Here is a 19,287-nt window from a genome sequence, read left to right as displayed (position 1 = left end):
GTTTCTGGTTTCTGTCACACTCTTCACAATTTCACAACTGCTCAAAGAGGAGTTATCAAGTGTTTTTTAGAGACCTGCTAGTAACCAAAGCACTACATCAGTTTCAAACGAACGACTTCCGGAGCCCATTTGAAGCCAGTCAGGAAACACACATTTTTACATGGCAACCAGTGGTCGCCAGATGATCTCTGACGAGTCTCTAGGGTTGGGCGACTGAGGTGTTAGAAAATAAGGTAACTTGAGGGATACGTTTTGTCATAGGAGCAGTAACCTTTCCTCTTTGTGTCCTAAAGAGAAGCAGGAATGACTGGCCAGTAGTCTGTGTAATGAACAGACCACAAAGGTACAACAGTGCCTTAGAGGAGTGGTTTTCAAATATGAAGGGATTCAAATCTCATAGAAAAAATAATATTTTGCCAAATTTTTCCTTTTCTGTGTGGATAATACGTAGGGCTTGCATGATTTTTTTTTTTTTAAAAAGAGAGGCCTCTGTCTGCAGAGATGCAGTTGAATAATAAAGTATGAATAGTTTGAGCAAGGGGGAAAATCATGTGAAACTATGGCTCATGTGAAACTGTGGGGATAGACAACATAGGAAGAGAGGCGCCAGAATGTGTCCATATGTATCTGCACTGTGACCGCTTTCTGACCTGGCCTTAAGCAGGAAACAGGGAAATAAACAGGGCAATGTGACATTTTTCATTTCTGAGAATAGCAGGAGGAATGTGGAGCCAGGATATATGTAGGTAAGAGACAAGACAGCTGCACATACCAATGGTCATAGGATAGTGTGTATGGATTCAGTGATATAGTCACATGTGGGGGTCAGGTCAAAGGTGTTCTAAATGTATTGTGGGCTTAGAGTATGAATGTAACAGACTGAAGGAGCGTCTTTCAGATCTGCAGGAGCACTGTGCACATCTCCCCATGCGCATGTGTAAATAAGGAGGAACATGGGAAGTGAAGTATTCTGTCTCGTGTCTTACCAGGTCAGAATCAAAGGATCGGGAGCAACAGCTGGTCACAACAGTCTGTTTAACCACGTACAACCTTTTGATTTTGCACCTAAACAAATAAAAGAACGGGTGCTAATGTATACCTTTTACAGGTTTTGAACAAGTATGTGCCTCTTTGGTCCTCAGAAGGTACAAATCAATTCAGTTCAGAATCAGAAACCTTTATTGTCATTGAGCATCAGCTGTTAGAAGCAGCTCTTGGTAGCAGCATTTATAATACATAACAATAAAACCAATAAATAGGTAACAATAAAAACAAATTTAAAGAATACAAACTATCTAATCAATAAATTCAATTTTATTTATATGGAGCCAAATCAGAACAGCTGCCTCAAGGCCCAGTACATTGTAAGGTAAAGACCCTACAGTAATAAGAGAACCCCAACAATCAGACAACCCCCTTTGAGCAACAATGGAAATAAAAAACTCCCTTTTAACAGGAAGAAACCTCCAGCAGAACCAGGCTCAAGGAGAGGCAATCATCTGTCACAATCTGTTGGGGTGAGGATAGGAAGACAGCTCAAAAGACATGCTGTGAAAGAGAGCCAGTGACTGGCTCATGTGACTGAAGCAAAACCCAGCCCTAACCCTAGCCGAAGACGATAATGAAGTTGATTAACTATGTTGTAGTTCAGGGGTGGGCAATTCCAGGCCCCGAGGGCCAGTGTCCTGCAGGTTTTAGATCTCACCTTGGGTCAACACACCTGAATCACATGATTAGTTTGTTACCAGGCCTCTGGAGAACTGCAGGAGCTAATTTAACCATTTAAATCAGCTGTGTTGGTCCAAGGACACATCTAAAACCTGCAGGGACACCGGCCCTCGAGGCCTGGAATTGCCCACCCCTGTTGTAGTTAATGATGTCTAAAGTTCCTGTGTAAAGTTTAAATGTGTTCACACATCTAGCAGCTATGCAGATGTCTTGGTAGTAATAAAATGTATGTGGACACACAGGAAATGGGACTGTGTGGTTACTCCTCTGTGGGTAAAGTGGGGCATGGCGGGGTTTCTGCAGAAGCCTATTGTAGTCATCTTTGGAAGATGGAGAGAAGGTACAACACATCAGGTCCTGGCTACCAACAGGCTCTAGTGGTCAGAAATTATCATGCAGTTCAGGAACATCCATGACCTCGCTGTAGTGACTCTGACCAAAGTGATGATGATCAAACACATGTTCATTCTGAAAAACAGAGAAAATGACCTCATGATAATGCAATATACAAGGAAACTAATAAAGAACTGAGTAGTACAGTTGTGTGGAGTATAGAGGTAGCATTAAGCAGCCAGACAGAAAGTAATTTATTGCACTCCTCGTTGCGTCCATAAACTGACCTGAAACACACAAGAAATATCAGCTAACAAAAGAAACAACAGTTCCCTGACAGATATCCTGATTCTCTTACAGATATGTCAATATGGGGTCACTAAAATTAATATTGAATCGGTGCGTGACGTTGCCTAAACAATGCTGGATTCTGTAGTTTGTGGTTCCCTCCCAAATCGGACCACAACTGACATGTTTAGCCGAATGCTCTCTTTGTGCTTGATGCTGTTGGGTGATAGAATGCATGAAAATAAATGCCAAACAAAGATTTGGAGACAAAAGAGGCAAATGTGCACTGCTTACCACACCCGGTGTCTGTAGCAGAGGATTGTGCAGATGGACAGAATAATAAAAACTGCTCCCAGGGCTATCAAGGTCAGCACTGTCAAGTAAGCTGGTGAAAATAATGAAACGCATCGAGTAAATCAAAGAAAATGATACAGTTGACAGTCTAATTAAAGAAAATAGTCTTCAAGATGAAAAAAGTAACCTACTCGATGGATTCAAGGTAACGGTGTTGGATGAAACTGCTGTTTGTGCGTTTTTCATGAAGGTGTACGAACTGATGTTCAGGTTCTTTTCAATCAGGCTGGTAGCTCCAAGAGCGACTGTATCAAGACAGAGTGACCACCAATATTACAACATAAACACATCTTTATGATCTTCAGGCAACCAGCTAATCTTTCTGTGTAGAGAAACAAAATCAGGAGTCAAACCTTGCAGATTAAATATTTTTCTTCTAGAAATGTTCATAATCAATCAAAAGATAGATTGCTGTGTTTTTATGACTCCAGTGGGACCATGATTTACAAAATGAGCACCACATTTACTTCAGTAAGAGACTTTAATCAATCAACTGAGACCAAAAGCTCATCAGGTAAATGTTTACTGAAGTCACATCAGTTGAGAAGCAGCAACTTTTTCTTACTTTCATATGACCTGACTTTACTCAGACTGTATAAAAGATTTGACTCATCTGTATCTCATCATACAGTTTTATTTAAAACCTTATGATTTATAAAGAAAATACTTACCATCACCCTTCGTGCAGATTTTGACACTTTTGCTCCAGTCACCCCATTTCCAGAAATGCTGTGATGTTCCACATCGGACCCTCACAACATAGTTCCAGTGTGGTATCAAGTCCTTGATGACTGCAGCTGTGAGGCCAACTCCAAAGTTTTCAGTCTGGAAACATTGCAAAGAAAGGAATTATGTTAGCTTACTTCAGTGGAGACTTTTACTTTGAAAAGCCAATACCTTAGCTTCCTTTTTAATCTACTCACTTTGGTATTAGAGTTTCCATCACTGACATGTACTTGGCATGTGATGTTGAGATTACTGTACTTCTGCACAGTCCAGCTCCATTTCAGACTGATGTTTCTGGGGTTCACAGTTGAAGCTGCCACTTTGTCTGGAGCAACCAGGTGCACTAAAACAAGAGATCACAACAATCAGCTGATCTTAAGGATTAAAAATAATCATTTAACCAAATTTTATTCAAAGCTTTACCTCTTTTGGTCAGGTCCGCGTTGTCATGGATCTCGAGCTTTCCCAGCCGATTAGTTGCTGTTAAGGTCCAGTTCCTCTCAGCTGCATCCAGCTTTACTTTTTGCGAGCATTTACCTGAACGTCCATTGATGCATGAGCTAAAATGTAAAAAATATACACCGCTATTACTAAATATTTACAACTAAATAAATACAGAGGCTAGCAGGACTGCACATTCACTAGGAAGCAAAGTAAGAGTACATTTTAAATTTGTCATTGACTGAACTCCTTATTGCTTAATCAATAACGTTTGGTGCTTTAAAGTTTAGTCTATAGATCCCAAAATGTTTTTGCTTTGATGGTCTTTTAAATCAGAGCATTTCTCTCAACTGCTTGAAACTACTTTTATAAATATTCAGGTTTTTGGGTTTTTTAAGAACTCTGGTGACGAGGTGTAATGTGTGCAGTTTTCACTGCAAATCATATAAAGTGAAATTAAAGAAGAATAGCCCTGAAAACAACTCCACTGTGATTTCATCAAGGACGTTCTCTTTGTAAACTCACTTTGACTTTTGACCTATATGGTATTACATACTGTGAGAAGCATAACTACTGTTTATCCCATAATTAATCAATTTGTTTTTTGGACTATGTTTATTCTGGGCACTTTATTTTAGTTTTCAAATAATGTGTTAACCATCTCTGCGTGTGTGTGTGGCTTATGCTTGGATATGCATGGAATTTACAAAGGAGAGTGGTGCACTTTAAAAGGGAATGTTTTGACAAGGCCTGATATGTTGTAGATTTTCACTCTAACTAAAAGTAGTAAACAGGGCAGCCTGTCTGTCTGTGATAGCACTGGAGTCTGCATGCTCTCGCAGTAGAGCACTTTGCTTTCTGACTATTATTTTTTCAGTTTTTTTTTCCCCCAATAAATCATCCTGCAACTGAAGTTGCATAGCAAGTGCTCATTTTTGTAACTTCTGACTACAGATCATCGAGATCATCTAAAAGTACTGTTCATCAACTTTTTGTTCTTCTGAATCTGAAACGGTCTGCAGTGGTTTTTAACAAGGTGTCCAGTGAGGTGTCTTATTTTAAGATTCACACCCTCAGATGCTTCCATACAGGACACTGTAGATATATTAGGGGTGGTTGGGTCTTATTATACCTTCCTTGGAGCTGATATGTTCTTTCCATTGCAGGATGTTCGTTTGCTGCCCTTCCTACGTTCCAAAAACAATCGATTGATTCCAGATCCCGGGTTTCACACTTAAGATCACTGTCATCAGGAGGGTCTACGTTTGTGGCAAATACCAGGAAAAACCGAAGCACATTTAAAAGAGAACCATTTATTTACGAGATCAATTTGAGAAACCACAATCTCAAATGCTACATCATACTTACAGCTGGTGTGAAAACTGGCTCCGTTGATGTCTCCTTTGGTTGTTTCACATATTACATCACTATAGTTTTCTGATTCTTGGTCCAGGTGAACAGTCAGGGAGTGCACATGTTCACTGATCTTTGTAGTTGTTACATTAGTGCCTTTGTAGTCATATAGAAACATTGTTTTAATACTTTCCCCGTCTGGCACCATGCAGCAGAATGTGGCTGTGCTGCCCACCTCCAATATTTGGTCTCTTGGGAGAACCAGTATTTCACCCTGGTCTGAAGAAGCACAGTGATAAGAATAAACAAGACTGTAAAGTGTTTAAGAATAAAAAAAGATCAAATGATTTGAACTTAATATTAACCAGGTAGCGTCTTCTGCATCCATGGGCTTGATTGGTTGTTGTATTGGGACCTGAGCCGGACTGAATGGCGAGCACACTGCGATGGTAAATGGGAAGTCCATTTCCAGGAATGAGTAGATCCTATCTGTGCAGGTGCCACAACAACTTCACCCTACAACATTATCATAAACACATTAGAGGAACAGCTTTTTGTTTGGAGGCTACAGAAGTGAGGATTATAGTTACCCATAATAATCTCTTACATTGTGTTCAGGTTTGTCTGCAATGAGAAGCTGCAGCTCGTACACGAGCCCATCTCGTATCACAGAGCAAGAAGGGTCATCTTCCCACTTTAACAGGAAACTGTCGTAGTCAAGAGTCACATTCTGAGGTCCACAACGCAAAACACCTAAAGGAAGTGACCACAGGACATTTTATGGTTAAAGTGACCTGAACAATTCTTCACAGTCATCGTTGGGCTATTTGAACAGCAGTCAGTGAGGACACAGCCAGTGGTGCCAATAGTGTCATCACTGCCCGGGCATCAAATACTGATGTTTTGTTAAAGACTGTCATATCTATCTGTGCTGGTGGATGAATGAACCTACTATAGCAATCCACTTCTTAGAGCTGATGTCATTAGACATTTTCAGGTTCAAACACTACTTCAGTTCTCGAATTCAAACAATGAGCCACCAACAAAAAATTGGATATCGTATTTGAAGTGCATGTTGTGTTAGCCAGTGTTGAGCATCAAGCTATGAGGCAGAAAATTGTGGTGATCCCGTCATGTGCAATGTCCTGTAATGTAGTTATACCCATCAACTCCCATGGTAAAATATCCAACTTTAGAGCAGAAATAAACATGTTTACAACCTGATACAAAAGAGTTTTGGCCTCTGTAAACCCCTGTAATAAACAAAATAAAATCAGTTTCCATTTGAGAAAAAAATACATTGTTAAAGTTTACAAAGCAGGCACTGGTGTACAAAGTTATCACAGCATGTCCAAAGGTCAAAACTGGAATGAGATGTATCATTGAAAAATAGAGGAGAGAGAGACACTGCAGCACAAGTCTGCCAGAGGCAGGAGGTAAAAGATTTCAAAGAGTCAGAGAAAGACCAAGAAAAGCTTCTCTTCTGAAGAGAGGCCTTCAAGCCAGACATAAGTATGCTAAGGACACGTGGAGAAAATTACGCATAATAGAAGTATGTCCATTAGTAGATACGACGAAACGAGATCTCTTTGGCTAAATTCAATTCAATTATATTCAGTTTTATTTATACAACGCCAAATCACAACAACAGTCGCCTCAAGGTGCTTTATATTGTAAAGTAGACCCTACAATAGTACATACAGAGAAAAACCCAGACTGTTTGGGGTGAGAGAAGGAAGACAGGATAAAGACATGCTGTGGAAGAGAGCCAGAGATTAATAACAAGTCTGATTCAATGCAGAGAGGTCTGTTAATACATATTGAGTAAGCAAGGTGACTGAAGAAGAAATATGCAATGTATCATGGGAATCCCCCAGCAGCCTTCGTCTATTGCAGCATAACTAAGGGAGGACAGGGTCACCTGGTCCAGCCCTAACTATATGCTTTAGCAAAAAGGAAGCCTGATCTTAAAAGTAGAGATAGTGTCTGTCTCCTGAATCCAAATTGAAAGCTGGTTCCACAGAAGAGGGGCCTGAAAACTGAAGGCTTTGCCTCCCATTCTACTTTTAAATACTCTAGGAACAACAAGCCTGCAGTGTGAGAGCGAAGGGCCTGATTATTTAAGACCTTGTCTGTGAGGAGCAGGATTTTGAATTCAATTCTGGATTTAACAGGGAGCCAAAAAGGGGAAGCCAATACAGGAGAAATATGCTCTCTCTTTCTAGTCCCTGTCAGTACTCTTGCTGCAGCATTTTGAATTAGCTGAAGGCTTTTCAGGGAGTTTTTAGGACTTCCTGTTAATAATGAATTACAGTAGTCCAGCCTGGAAGTAATAAATGCATGAACTAGTTTTTCAGCATCACTCTGAGACAGGATATTTCTCATTTTAGAGATGTTGCGCAAAAGAAATGCTGCTTATGTTTGGAGAAAGAAGAAGGAGGTTACAGCTCGAGAACACTGTCCTTCTCATACAGAAAAGACTCCCATGAAGATATCTAAAGATTAAAAGCAAAAAAGCAAAGAAGAAAAATCCATCAAGCAAGTCTTGATGCAAGCTTACTCTTTCAGGTAAGGAAATCCCAAAAAGTTGATTTTGTTTATCTGGATTGAAGCCCGAAGAAGTCACTTGGATGAGTAATGAAATATTTCTCCCACTGAAACGATACATCCAGATGAACAGGATCAACTTTTTGGGAATCCCACTGTAAAGTTGTGAGGTGAACTGAAGATGTGACCATTTGTGTCCACAATAGTAATAATAATAATAATAATATCCTAGAATTTTGCTCAAAAAAGCTGAAGCAGACTTCATGGGGCCTGTTAGTAAAATTAGCCACACAGCATTTTATATTTTTTGTCATTTTATATTTGAGTTACAAAAAAACTCCAAACCCACCAACAAGAGGTCCACAATTATCGAAGCTAAAGACCAACAGATAGCTCGCAATGAGGTCTGTGCCCATCTGCTAGTCAAAACGATGTTGAAAATGCAAACTTTAAACCTTTATAAAACATTTAAATGGGTTGGTTATAAAAAACGAATTATCAATTAAAAAATCACCCCCTGTGCAGTTGTTACAAAGGGGAAATTACAGACACTACTTATGCCTTGATTCTGCATCTCAGTGGCTAATGCTTCCTGAAAACTCTGGTGAGTGCAAAGTCAACATAACCTGGAGCTCCACTGCATGTCTTTGGCTTTTAGCATACATAGTAAAGATTCTTTGTGCAAACTCAGGTGTATACACAACTAAGAGCTGAAATCTGAAATCTTCTTTACTAAAAATATCCAATCCTTTTCATACCTGAAGACTATTACAGAGGACGACATACTTACCCTCTCCTTGTCCATCTTGCGTGCTTTGTCTGAAGAGTGAAAACAGTAGCAACCATGTGATCATGATCTTCTTCCTTTGAGGCAATGAGCATCAGCTAACAGGTGGCTGAAAAGCATATGAAGCAAGGTTCAGGTTTTTTTTTGAAGAATCAGTGCGCAAAATATCAGAGAGAAGAAGAAAGTTAGTGTCAGGTTACTCTGTGGAGCTGTGCTCCATTCACACACTCACTCTGCAGATCCATTTATATAGTAATGACTGTGAGAGCCAGGTGGACCACACACAGGAAGCTGTGTGTTCTCATAACTAGGACTCAGCTGCCAGTTGGGACACGCCTCACCCGCTCTGCTGCTTTTACTGGGAACTGACCTTTTAGAAAAACATCAGTCAGAGGGAGTGAATCAGAGCCAACAAACAGAATCAATCCAAACTTCCTCATCGGATTCATCCCTCCATTACACCTGCTGGAACTAGTGTTCAGTACAGTTCTTGTGCAGTGTGGCATACCTCATCCTCTTCTACCCATTTCCTTCATAAAGAATGGCTTCTTGACAGCCACCCTTCCACTGAAACCATTTCTGATGAGTCTTCAGTGAACAGCAGATGAATCAGCTGAAGGGGCAGCTGCACCTCTCAGGTGTTTGCTGGATTTTTTTCCCCTAGTTCTTAAGGACATGACTTTCAGATTCTGGTCACCTGCTGTAGATAGCTTTGAGGTCTGTCACTTCTTCTGTTATCCACCACGAGACAAGATCTTGCTTGGAGTCCAAGACTGAGTGTGATTGATGGTCATTTGTAGGAGATGAAACTTTTATGTTATGTGTGTTTTTCTGGATTTTTGTTGATATTCTGTTTCTCTCCTTTAAAATTGGAGGCAGCTAATTTTTTTGTGTGTAAGCAAACTTACAAATTAAGCAGAGGATCAAATAATTATTTCACCCAGTGTACACACACACAGACACGCACACTTCTCAGTCCATACAAAGAGCCCTTCTAAGGTCTGAGTGACTGTGAGGGTGAAATCTGTGGAAAATGATGTGTTGTATGATGATGTATTTCTCATAACCTAATCTCTACTTTTCCAGTCATTTAAAAAGATTAATTATCTTTACACAGATTACAAAGAGGGTCTTCAGTCATGACTAACAGAAGAATTCCTTCCACTTCCCGCTTTCCACTGTGTTTTGGCAGCAAGTGACGGTTTAGAAATTTCAGAGAAATTCAAGCACGACAGTCAAAATGTGAGTTTGCAGTTTCCCTGTGAGTGTTTGGTTTTAGGGATGGGGGCAAGGTAGACAAAGAACAGGGTCTGAATGAACCGGAACTGAACTTCAGCTCCAGCATGAGCCGCACTGAGTCATTGGTTTACTCAAAGTCTTTTCATGTTTAATTCACTGTAATGTTTCGTCTGCTGGGAAATGTCACCTTCTGACTACAGCAATATAAAAACACAAGTGTCCTGCACAGTTCCCACCAGTCACACACGGCATGAGGCTCCTATGATTTCTGCATTTAAGAACCTTAAAGGTACTTATTGTAGTTGTGGTTGAGTTAAACTGAGTTTATTGACTCCAGAGGAGCCAAATTCGTGCTCATTTTATGCTTCATCTTTGGCCAAAAATTTGCTTCACGCCGTGTCCTGGAAACCCATCAGGAGCAGTTGTTTGATTCTGTTTGTGGGTGGCCGGTGCTTTTTGGTCAGCATGATTTGAAAGAATAATCATAGGTCACATATTAAATGTTCATGTCATACTAAATGTCCAGTTGGAATAACATTGGACTCTTTCTCATCCTATTTGTTGTTAGTGGCAAATATTTGGGGCTTTCCAGTGTGACTGTATTCACATGGGCAACACGAGGCCAAGCTTTGCTTCACATTTGGTGTAACACATCAGACTGTTCATGCTTTCATGCTTATGTAGCTTTGGTTAAAGTGTTTTTTTCCCCTAGTGCTAACCAAATTATTCACCATCACCGTCACATCATAAAAAGGGCTTGTTATATATTTTCCAACAGCAATTTTAGCACAGGGGAACTCCAGGCCTCGAGGGCCGGTGTCCTGCAGGACATGTCTTGAAGTTCTCCAGAGGCCTGGTAATGAACTAATTATTTAATTCACGTGGGTTAACCCAGGGTGATATCTAAAACCTGCAGGACACCGGCCCTTGAGGCCTGGAGTTCCCCACCCCTGTTTTAGCAGATTATGAGTCTACCTTCCAACTGTGGAGCCCATTTAAATTCAGTAAATATTATCACCTTCACAGGACCAAGTTGCTGCCACGTGATTGGCTGATTTGTGTTAAACAACTTAACTGGTATACCTAATGAAGTGGCTGTGAGTGTCCATGAACCATGGTGCTAAGAGAAAAAACAAACAAAAAACCCCCACATGTTACCATAAGAATAAAATAAAGAAAAATATACAAGAAACAAGTGCTTTGAACAATATTCATTTAATCATTCTTTTAACTTTGTATTTTTTACATTCACAATAATTACATCGTTCCCATCGTTTAAACTGGCCAACAAAATTCTGTTAGTCAAATGTGAACACACAACCTCATTTAGACTCCAGTAAACATGTTTTAGTGTAATCTTAAAGCCTAATCTTTAAGTGCAACATTACGTTAACATATGGCCTTAAACCCAGTTAAGGCCATTCGCGATCTATGATTGTGGTGAACTTTTAGACTCTAGTCAAAAGTCAAGTTCACACAGTGTGGGAAAAGTCATCAAGAAGAGAAGGCAGAGTAGAGCAGGGTTGCAAAATGGCTTGCAGCTGTTACTGATTTCCAACAATGTGGTCTCTGGTGGGCTTGATCTAAACTTCTCTGGTTATGTTTTAAACTATGGAATAGTCCAAACATGTTATTTTCTAAAACTTTCTCCTATTTTTACAAGTTCAAGACTAAAAAAAGTAATAAAAACATTTTCACCCTGCGCAGCTTTGTGCATTACACAATGATGGAAGTCTAAGGCACACAAGTACAAACCAGACTGCTAGCTACAGATAACTACAGATAACAGATAAATATTCTTATCAGACAACGAGCAGTCTTCATTAATGATTTTTTTTTCAAAGTACAGAAAATAATCTGTGTGATCAAGTTTTTAGGGCCCGAGCACTGAGAGTGCGAAGGCCCTATTGTATCTGCTCCGTTTGTTCTTCTTCTTCTTGTTATTATTATTATTATTCAGGAAAACAAGGGCGTTTTTCAGGGCCTAAACATGCTCAAAAACTCATGAAATTTTGCACACATGCCAGGTCTGGTGAAAAATTTTGTATTTTAATGGTTTTACATATGAGCACTGGGAAATGGCTCTAGAGCGCTACCTATGCCTTGTTAAATGCAGCCCTACGACCACATCGTTTGAGCTACATGTATGAAATCTGGCACACATGTGTATCATGCCGAGACAAACAAAAAAGTCTGTGGGCCCATTGACGCAAACCAAACAGGAAGTCCGCAATTTAGAAGTGAAGGTGACATTTTGGCTCTAATTTTTCCATTTCCACGCCTCGAACTTTTTTGAACTCCTTGGGATTTGGTCGTATAAGCTTCATCTTTGGTCAGTGCCAACTACACACCTGGGCCATGTTAAATTGTGGAGCTTTTGACTTTTCGCGATACGGTGAGCCCGTGGCGCCACGGCGAATTTCGATGACTCGCCATGAAAATCTTATAGCCTCTCATTTTGTCATACATTGTCCGATCTGGACCAAAGAGCACACATATGATAAGGCTCCACCCCTGAACATATTTCAACTGCCATATTTGACATCAGGGACAGCGCCACCTAGTGGAAACAGGAAATGTCATGTTTTACACTTTGGGGTACAGTACTGTGATGGGTGACATCTGCAGCCTCAAATTTCTCCAGGAAAGCCTTAAGGAGTTGGTCTTGGGTTACAGAGAAAACTGACTTTTCGCGAAAGGGTGTGACCCCAGCAGCATGGCGAACTTTGATGTCTCGCCATGAAGAAACAAATTAGTGTAACTCAATGAAATCCAGTCTGATCAGTACCAGACTTTACAGGCATGATGTCAGACCCGCCCTGAACAGATTGATGTGCCCATTGTCAGGAATACGCACAGCGCCACCTAGTGGCAACAGGAAATGTCATGGCTTTAATTTTGTTGTACTGATTTTCACAGATTCATTGTGACCACCTCAAAAGCGGTGAATATCACCATCAGTCCCTCGTGATGCTTCAGTGCAAAAATTGTGACTTTAAACTGAACGGCGCATCCTGGTGGCAACGCGGTTCACCATGAAAGATGAAGTGGCTTTTGAGGGTCTTGGAAAGTTTAAAAAGTCTTGAAATTTGGGCCACACCTCCAACGTGATGAAGGCTTTGTTGTTATTTGATCATTTTCATTGAATAGCGCAAAATGGCTCCGCAGCGCCCCCTACAAAATTTCAAAACATCAGCCCCTGCTCTGTGTTTTATGTCTGAAACCTGGTAAACTTATACAAGATATCAAGATGTACAAAAAAAGTCTCTTGGAGCAATATCCCAAATCCAACAGGAAGTCAGCCATTCTAAATTTAATGTGTAATTTCGGTGACATTTTCCCCTCTTTTCAGGCACCGTACTTTGACGAACTCCAAGTGATTTCATCATATTGAAATAATCTCCAGTGTGTGGAATCTAAAGACCTTTGTGATGTTAAATTGCGAAGCTTTTTACGTTCAGGGAAACAGGGTGGTCATGGCGGCACGTGGAGTTTCAGTCACTCTCCAAAAAGCAGTAATCTGCTGTCACTCAAAAACACAATGTCCAATCTCTCCCGAAGGTCGCAGGCATGATGAGACTTGAGCTCGGAAATGTTTGGTATGCCACTTGTCAGTATTGGTTAGAGCGCCACCTAGTAGGATGACTATAATAATCATGATTGACCGAGATGAAATGTTAGCTGGTGGTTAAATGCATGAATTCCATCAATGTGACATCAGATCGGACGTGCTGGTTTTAGGTGTTGGTCGTGGTTCGACGCGCCGCGGTGCGAGGGCCCTCATAACGCTGCTTGCAGCTTTAATTTTTTTTTTTTTTTTTTTTTTTAAAGATTCAAAGAGTTTTGACTTGTTGGTTTTCGGTCTGATCAGGTGATCATGTGATGGTGAAATATCCAGTCAAAACCACCAAACAGTTAAATTTTCATGCTGTAAACATGTGCTTCACTCATTCTGTGATTTTTTTATTTTATTTTATTTATTTTTTAGTAACATCATAAAATCATTAGAAATGTGGAGGACAGCAGTTCTCACTGATTCAGTCTCATTTAAAGTGCATCATAAATCAAACAAATCGGCTGTCTCACTGCAGCATTTGTTTCATCTCCGGAAACGTTCGATTGGAGCCTCACAGTTTGGCTCTCGGCGCTTGCTCCAGCAGTGTCCTCATGTCCAGCAGCGCGTCCACCACTGCCTGAGCCAGCTGTGTTGCGGCTGTTTCTTTGCAGCTATTGAAAGCAGACACTGCAAAGTTGATGTGGTCGTTCATGGGGTTGTAGCACACACCGTACCCGTTGGGGACAACAGGGCCAAAGCACATGACGCAGTCGGTCTGGGATGGGACCTTTTTGAAGATATAAGAAGTAGAGGTTAGCTTGCAGGACGTTTAGATGTTTCAACTCATCTGGAGTTTGTGTTGCTCAAGTTACATAAAAAGAATTACATATACGTGAAAACGCCAAGGTCGCAGGGTCACATTTTCTACTTGCATGTATTGCTTCAGAATATTGTTGTATACCTGACTGGTAGACAGTCGATAGTGTAAGGCTTTAGTGTAGGCGGCGTCTTTCAAGACATCAGGGACGGAGAGGTTCTCTTCGATGGCCTGCATCTTCAGACCCAGCAGGTGTCTGTCGATGGCCTGACCACTGATTGCCTATGAAGGAGACTCAGAGCAAAAGCAATGATTTTTTTTTTCCAGTGGATTCACTAAATATACAGGTCCCTTCACTTTCTGCACCCATACTGTAGATGTGAGGCTAGAGTCACCTCTACTGTCACTGCAGAGATGTGCTCATTGCTGGACCTTTTACAGTCCCAGTGCTGTGAGCACTCACCATGTTAGTGTATGACTTGTGAGCCTTTACAGCCTTCTCCATGAGATCCACTTTCTCAGAGTTCTGTGTAAACAGGAAGAAGATGGAAAAATCAAACTTGCATTAAACTTGACTCACATTCATTTAACGAGTCTAGTTTAATAAAACCTGAATTTAAACAAGCCATTAAATCAAATAAAAACATTCATTCCTGGCCGCTGTATGATCAGTTTGGTGGCCGACCTGTTTGCTGGGATCGTCAAAGGCTCTGACGAAGGCGGCTGAGGCACGTGAAGCTGATCGTATCGTATCAGTACGACCGAGTCTGAACATCCGCAGGGAGGCGCTTTCATATGTGGCACAGCACTGCTGGTACATCCTGCAAGGAGAGAGGAGAGGATATTTTACCTCCAGGAACAAAAATGAGGAATTAAACTGCTCTGATGTTCAGTCACAGCTCCACTTCAGAAGACGTCATAGTTAATTTAATTAAGATTTACATAAGAATTTATATTTATATTAAATTCATATAAGAACGAAACTAAATAAAGATGACACTTGTAATCCTACCGATTACAGCAGTTTAAAGAAGCATCCCAAAATCATCTCTCTGCTGAGAGATGCTTAAGAGGATCTTGCAGGACCTTTTTAAAAAAATAATAATTTTTTTACATAACCTGGGTTTAGCTGCACTGAGATGATAAAGAAGGCTAGAAGACACACAGAGGAATAACAGGGAAAATCTTGTAAATTTTTAAATTAAAAGCCCCTACACAGACAGAGCAATGGCTCATATGATTTCCAACCTAGAGCTGGGTATCGTCACTGATTTCTAGAATCGATTCGTTTCCGATTCACAAGGTCCCGAATCCACAATTCGATTCAATTCAATTTGATTTAAATCTGGGAAATTTTGACAGTCAGAAATATTATAATTCAGATCAGTACATTTACATATTTTTCTATCTATAAAAAGGAAGCTGACACACGCAAGACTTTATCAAAGGTGTGAGCATCACAGCAGATGCCTTTGTGTTAAAGTAGCTGAAGATAAAACACAGAAAAACATGAAGGTGATTTTCCTGACCTGGGAATTTATAAAAATATTCCGCAGTACATCAAAAATGAAAGAAAACCATTAATCAACATATGAACGTTAACTCTGAAGTTACAGCGGTTTTGTTAGAGACACGGCTGCATAATTTTAAAAAGTTTACATTTGTAGTTTGGATCTTCTTTTGCTGCTGGTTCGGTCAATATTGTTTGGAGAGAGATAAAACTAACAGCTTTATGATCAGCGCAAAAAGGGCGTGGACACAAAGCGCCAACAGATCAGAATCAGCAAGCTGTCGGCTTTCAACCCCGACCGTCAGCTGAGAAAGGCGACATCTCACTGATTCTGATCCGTCGGCGGGTCCGCGCTGTGTGTTTAAGTCTTTGTGCAGAATCCGTGTACCCGCTCTCATTTACCGTCTTAGCTGTTTGGTGGTTGTTGAAATTTTGTGATCTTTCACCTGAGATTCTGGCATTTCGGGAAAAATAAATTTATATTTAAAAAAATCGATTTGGGATTTTAATGAATCGATTTCACGTTATCCAAGTCAGAATCGATTTTAATCGATAAATCGATTATAAAAACCCACCCCTAGTCCAACCTCTGTGCTACAGTTAGAAAGCCAGGCACTAACACCAACCAGCGCCTCACCTGTAGTAGGCCAGCTGCAGCGCCATCTGGATGAAGGCATCGGGACTCATCTTGTGGGCTTTTGGGAAGTTTTTTCCAAAGTGTCCGAAAACCATCACCCTCATGTCCAGGTCCTGGGCTAGTCTGTAAGGGAAAGATGTCACATTTACACTGACTGTTAACACGTATGCAGTCAGCAAGTTTGGACAACATTGTTGTACCAGAGTATTTAGACTATGATTTTCAGTATCATCATATTAAGATGTTCTTCTTTCCTTTACATAAGGAGATGATATATTTCCATTTGCCTTGTTGTGTGCTGCACAAAAGCCCCACCAGAGGGCAGTATGTACTTGTAAACAATCTGCTGAGCTCAGCGAGATGTGAAACTGGCCACAAAGCGTATTAAAGCGGCAGTATATTTAGCTTTGTCCTACCGATACAGATAAGCTAGGTCACACAGATTAAGCTTGAAGAAAACTTTGGATAAAGAGGGTAAAGCTTCTAACTGGATTCATTTTAGTCCCCCAGAAAAAAAACACAAGTTAAGAAAATCAAGAAAAAAAAAGAAAAAGAAAAAGAAAAAAATCACAACCCATATGTTAGCTTTTTCATATTTACATGTCAGTACTGAACAAGGTTATCTCTTTATGTTTGTTTTACACACAACTGCTCAAATCTATATCAAATTATACCTGGGTTAACACAAATATTGTCCTGAAAAAATAAAATATTGCCCAAACATGATACTCATCCCAAAAGCTGCCCTCACGTGTTCATGCTGTTCTTGGCCTCCTCGATGTCTTTCTTGATATCCGGCGTGATGTGGAAGTCTAATTTCCGCGGCATGTGTAAAGGCACCATGGGAGACCGCACCATCTCAGGCTTCCTCCTGTAAACACAAAGAGAAAACAAAACATACACAGACTCTGTGTTTACACCAGAAAAAGAAATCTGAATGAGTGGATGAGATGGAAATTGAGCTGCAGAGAGCAACTGAAACAAATGTAGTGCTTTCAAACATGTCCAATCACGCTGTGGTGAACATTCCCATACCAGAGGCTCTAAAGGGTTCCTCTATGAAAATAAACTGAAGATAATCTGTGACCTACTTACGTGTACTCTACAACATGGTCGATCAGGGCTACGATGGGTGGACCTTCAGCCGGAGCGTGCTCGTAGTTTGCTCCACACGCCCCATCCTCTCCAACAATGAACTGGAAGAGAGAAGAAAAAACATTTAAGGAAAACACTGCACGTTTTCTCTATTGCTGAGGGATTTAACGGCCTTATTATATTATTATTACAGTAACCACAGTTCCAGTTTATCAAACATCAAAGCCCACTGAAGAGAGACCAAACCACCAGGGTGAGGAAACCAGGCCTTGCTGCAGGAGACAGGTTCAGAAACATCAAATGTCTTGATGCATGAAAACATGCATCCACTCATGTTTTTCAGCTAAAACTGTCCTGCAGTCTAAGATACAGCCACCTTCCTTCAGTTAAACTTGTTGTTTGTTAAGAGTTTGAGGGATTTAAAGGCTCTTCTGTAATACTGATGTTTCTCTTACAACACTTCAAGCTGAATTTAGGCTGAGTGAGAGAGAAACATCTGCATGTACAGACACCTTGGCGTACAGGCTGTCTAATGAGGTTGTTGCTGTCTTTTGTGATCACTGTTGTATGCACGTGCAGGTCACCTGCAGCGTCTTGTCGAACCAGCGGTTGCCACTGTTCCACTGGCTGCCTCCTCCGTGCAGCATCTGGATGGCGGCACAGCTGCGGTAAAGCTCATTAGACACCCGAGGCATCGCTCCATCCAGACACAGTGTGAAGATGCTCCTCTGGATAGCCAGCACCGACTCTTTGTTGGTTTTATCTGCACACACAAAACAAAAAGTGACTAAACTGCTCCACAGACTCGCAGCTCTCATAACACAGTCAGCGTCCTGTTGGCTCACCTTTGATGAGGTTGAGGTAGGCTTTGCCCCACGAGTCTCGGTGCTGCGTGGTGAGGATGCCGACAGGCTCCGAGTTGGAGTTTGCTGAGGCACTGCAGATCCTCTCCAGCTGGACGCAGAGCTGATCTGCAGTCAGCGGAGTTCCGTCGCTGTTGTACACGTCCAGCACAAAGAACTGGATCCAAGTGGAAGAAAGAGGTTAAGTCAGAAATCAGTCTGCCAGATGCAGATGCAACAAAAGCTGGTGTCCAGACCTGTGTCTAACACATTCTTTGAATAGTTCCTGATTTAAATTAGGAAGCAAAAGTGCTAGAGTGGTAACTTTGGGGGATTTGTTAATCTTTCTACTAGGGTGACATACAAACATTCATCCATCACAAGTGATTAATATACTAATTTGTTTCTTAAAAACAAGCCCAGTCAAAGTTTTTTTTTTTATGAATCAAAAATGCAAAAGATGAAGGAAATGATCCTGAAACTAGAAGAGCGCTCAGTTCCTCCTTTTATATGAATCACAAAAGGTTTATGTCTGTGGGTATAGATCTGCAAACCTATATAAATATTACTACTTTGGAAGAATGTATTAGGGGATAATGCTAACTGCAGGCTAATAGCCTGGAACAAACCCTGGAATACTGTATGGCATTAGCTGAATATCGCCCCCTAATGGTGGATGCAGTGAAGAAAAAAAAACCCAAAAGGTCCCAGTGTTTAAAACTCTCAGCCTTAAAATTAATTACTAACAACAGCAAGCAGCTAGACTCTTAATAAATAGGATGGCTGACTGACTGACTGTGCTTTTCTATTGTTTCTAAAATGCGTAAAGCAGTGCCAGGACTGCTAAAGGCCATGCTCGCTCAGATGTGCCAACTAAAAAGCAAGTTTAACATATCCAGGATCGCTTTACTCATCTAGTTTCATTTATTATCACCAGTCAGGATAGGTGATAAAGATAACACATCACTGTTCAATCAAGCTATGAGTGTGTTCACTCAAAATCTTAAAATCTGAAGCAGAGAAAATACATAGCC

General features: G+C 40.7%; 2 protein-coding genes across 2 annotated transcripts in view; both read right to left on the bottom strand.

Annotated features, from left to right (window-relative positions):
- Positions 1-1,861: 1,861 nt before the first annotated feature.
- On the bottom strand, positions 1,862-8,763 carry LOC102204164 (leukemia inhibitory factor receptor-like). The gene is made up of 11 exons (XM_005748171.1): positions 8,561-8,763; positions 5,831-5,976; positions 5,589-5,739; positions 5,239-5,502; positions 5,003-5,129; positions 3,853-3,989; positions 3,627-3,772; positions 3,375-3,528; positions 2,835-2,948; positions 2,644-2,734; positions 1,862-2,196 (listed from the first exon to the last, which is right to left on the bottom strand). Coding segments are annotated over exons 1-11 (1,395 nt in total). The 5' UTR covers positions 8,625-8,763; the 3' UTR covers positions 1,862-2,195.
- Positions 8,764-13,749: 4,986 nt separating this feature from the next.
- Positions 13,750-19,287, bottom strand: part of crata (carnitine O-acetyltransferase a) — a 9,613-nt gene continuing 4,075 nt past the window's right edge. The window contains exons 6-14 of the mRNA XM_005748169.2: positions 18,257-18,431; positions 17,996-18,174; positions 17,412-17,512; positions 17,068-17,187; positions 16,317-16,439; positions 14,855-14,990; positions 14,633-14,695; positions 14,314-14,451; positions 13,750-14,139 (exon numbers count right to left, since the gene is read on the bottom strand). Of these exons, the coding sequence (XP_005748226.1) occupies positions 13,924-14,139; positions 14,314-14,451; positions 14,633-14,695; positions 14,855-14,990; positions 16,317-16,439; positions 17,068-17,187; positions 17,412-17,512; positions 17,996-18,174; positions 18,257-18,431 (1,251 nt within the window). The 3' untranslated portion in view covers positions 13,750-13,923. The remainder of the gene's footprint in view (positions 14,140-14,313; positions 14,452-14,632; positions 14,696-14,854; positions 14,991-16,316; positions 16,440-17,067; positions 17,188-17,411; positions 17,513-17,995; positions 18,175-18,256; positions 18,432-19,287) is intronic.

This window comes from Pundamilia nyererei, unplaced genomic scaffold (assembly GCF_000239375.1).
Source record: "Pundamilia nyererei isolate P.nyererei 1_Seehausen unplaced genomic scaffold, PunNye1.0 scaffold00215, whole genome shotgun sequence".
In the NCBI taxonomy this organism is placed as follows: Eukaryota; Metazoa; Chordata; class Actinopteri; order Cichliformes; family Cichlidae; genus Pundamilia; species Pundamilia nyererei.
The sequence above is the reverse complement of the archived record's forward strand: the minus strand, read 5'-3'. Positions and strand labels throughout refer to the sequence as shown.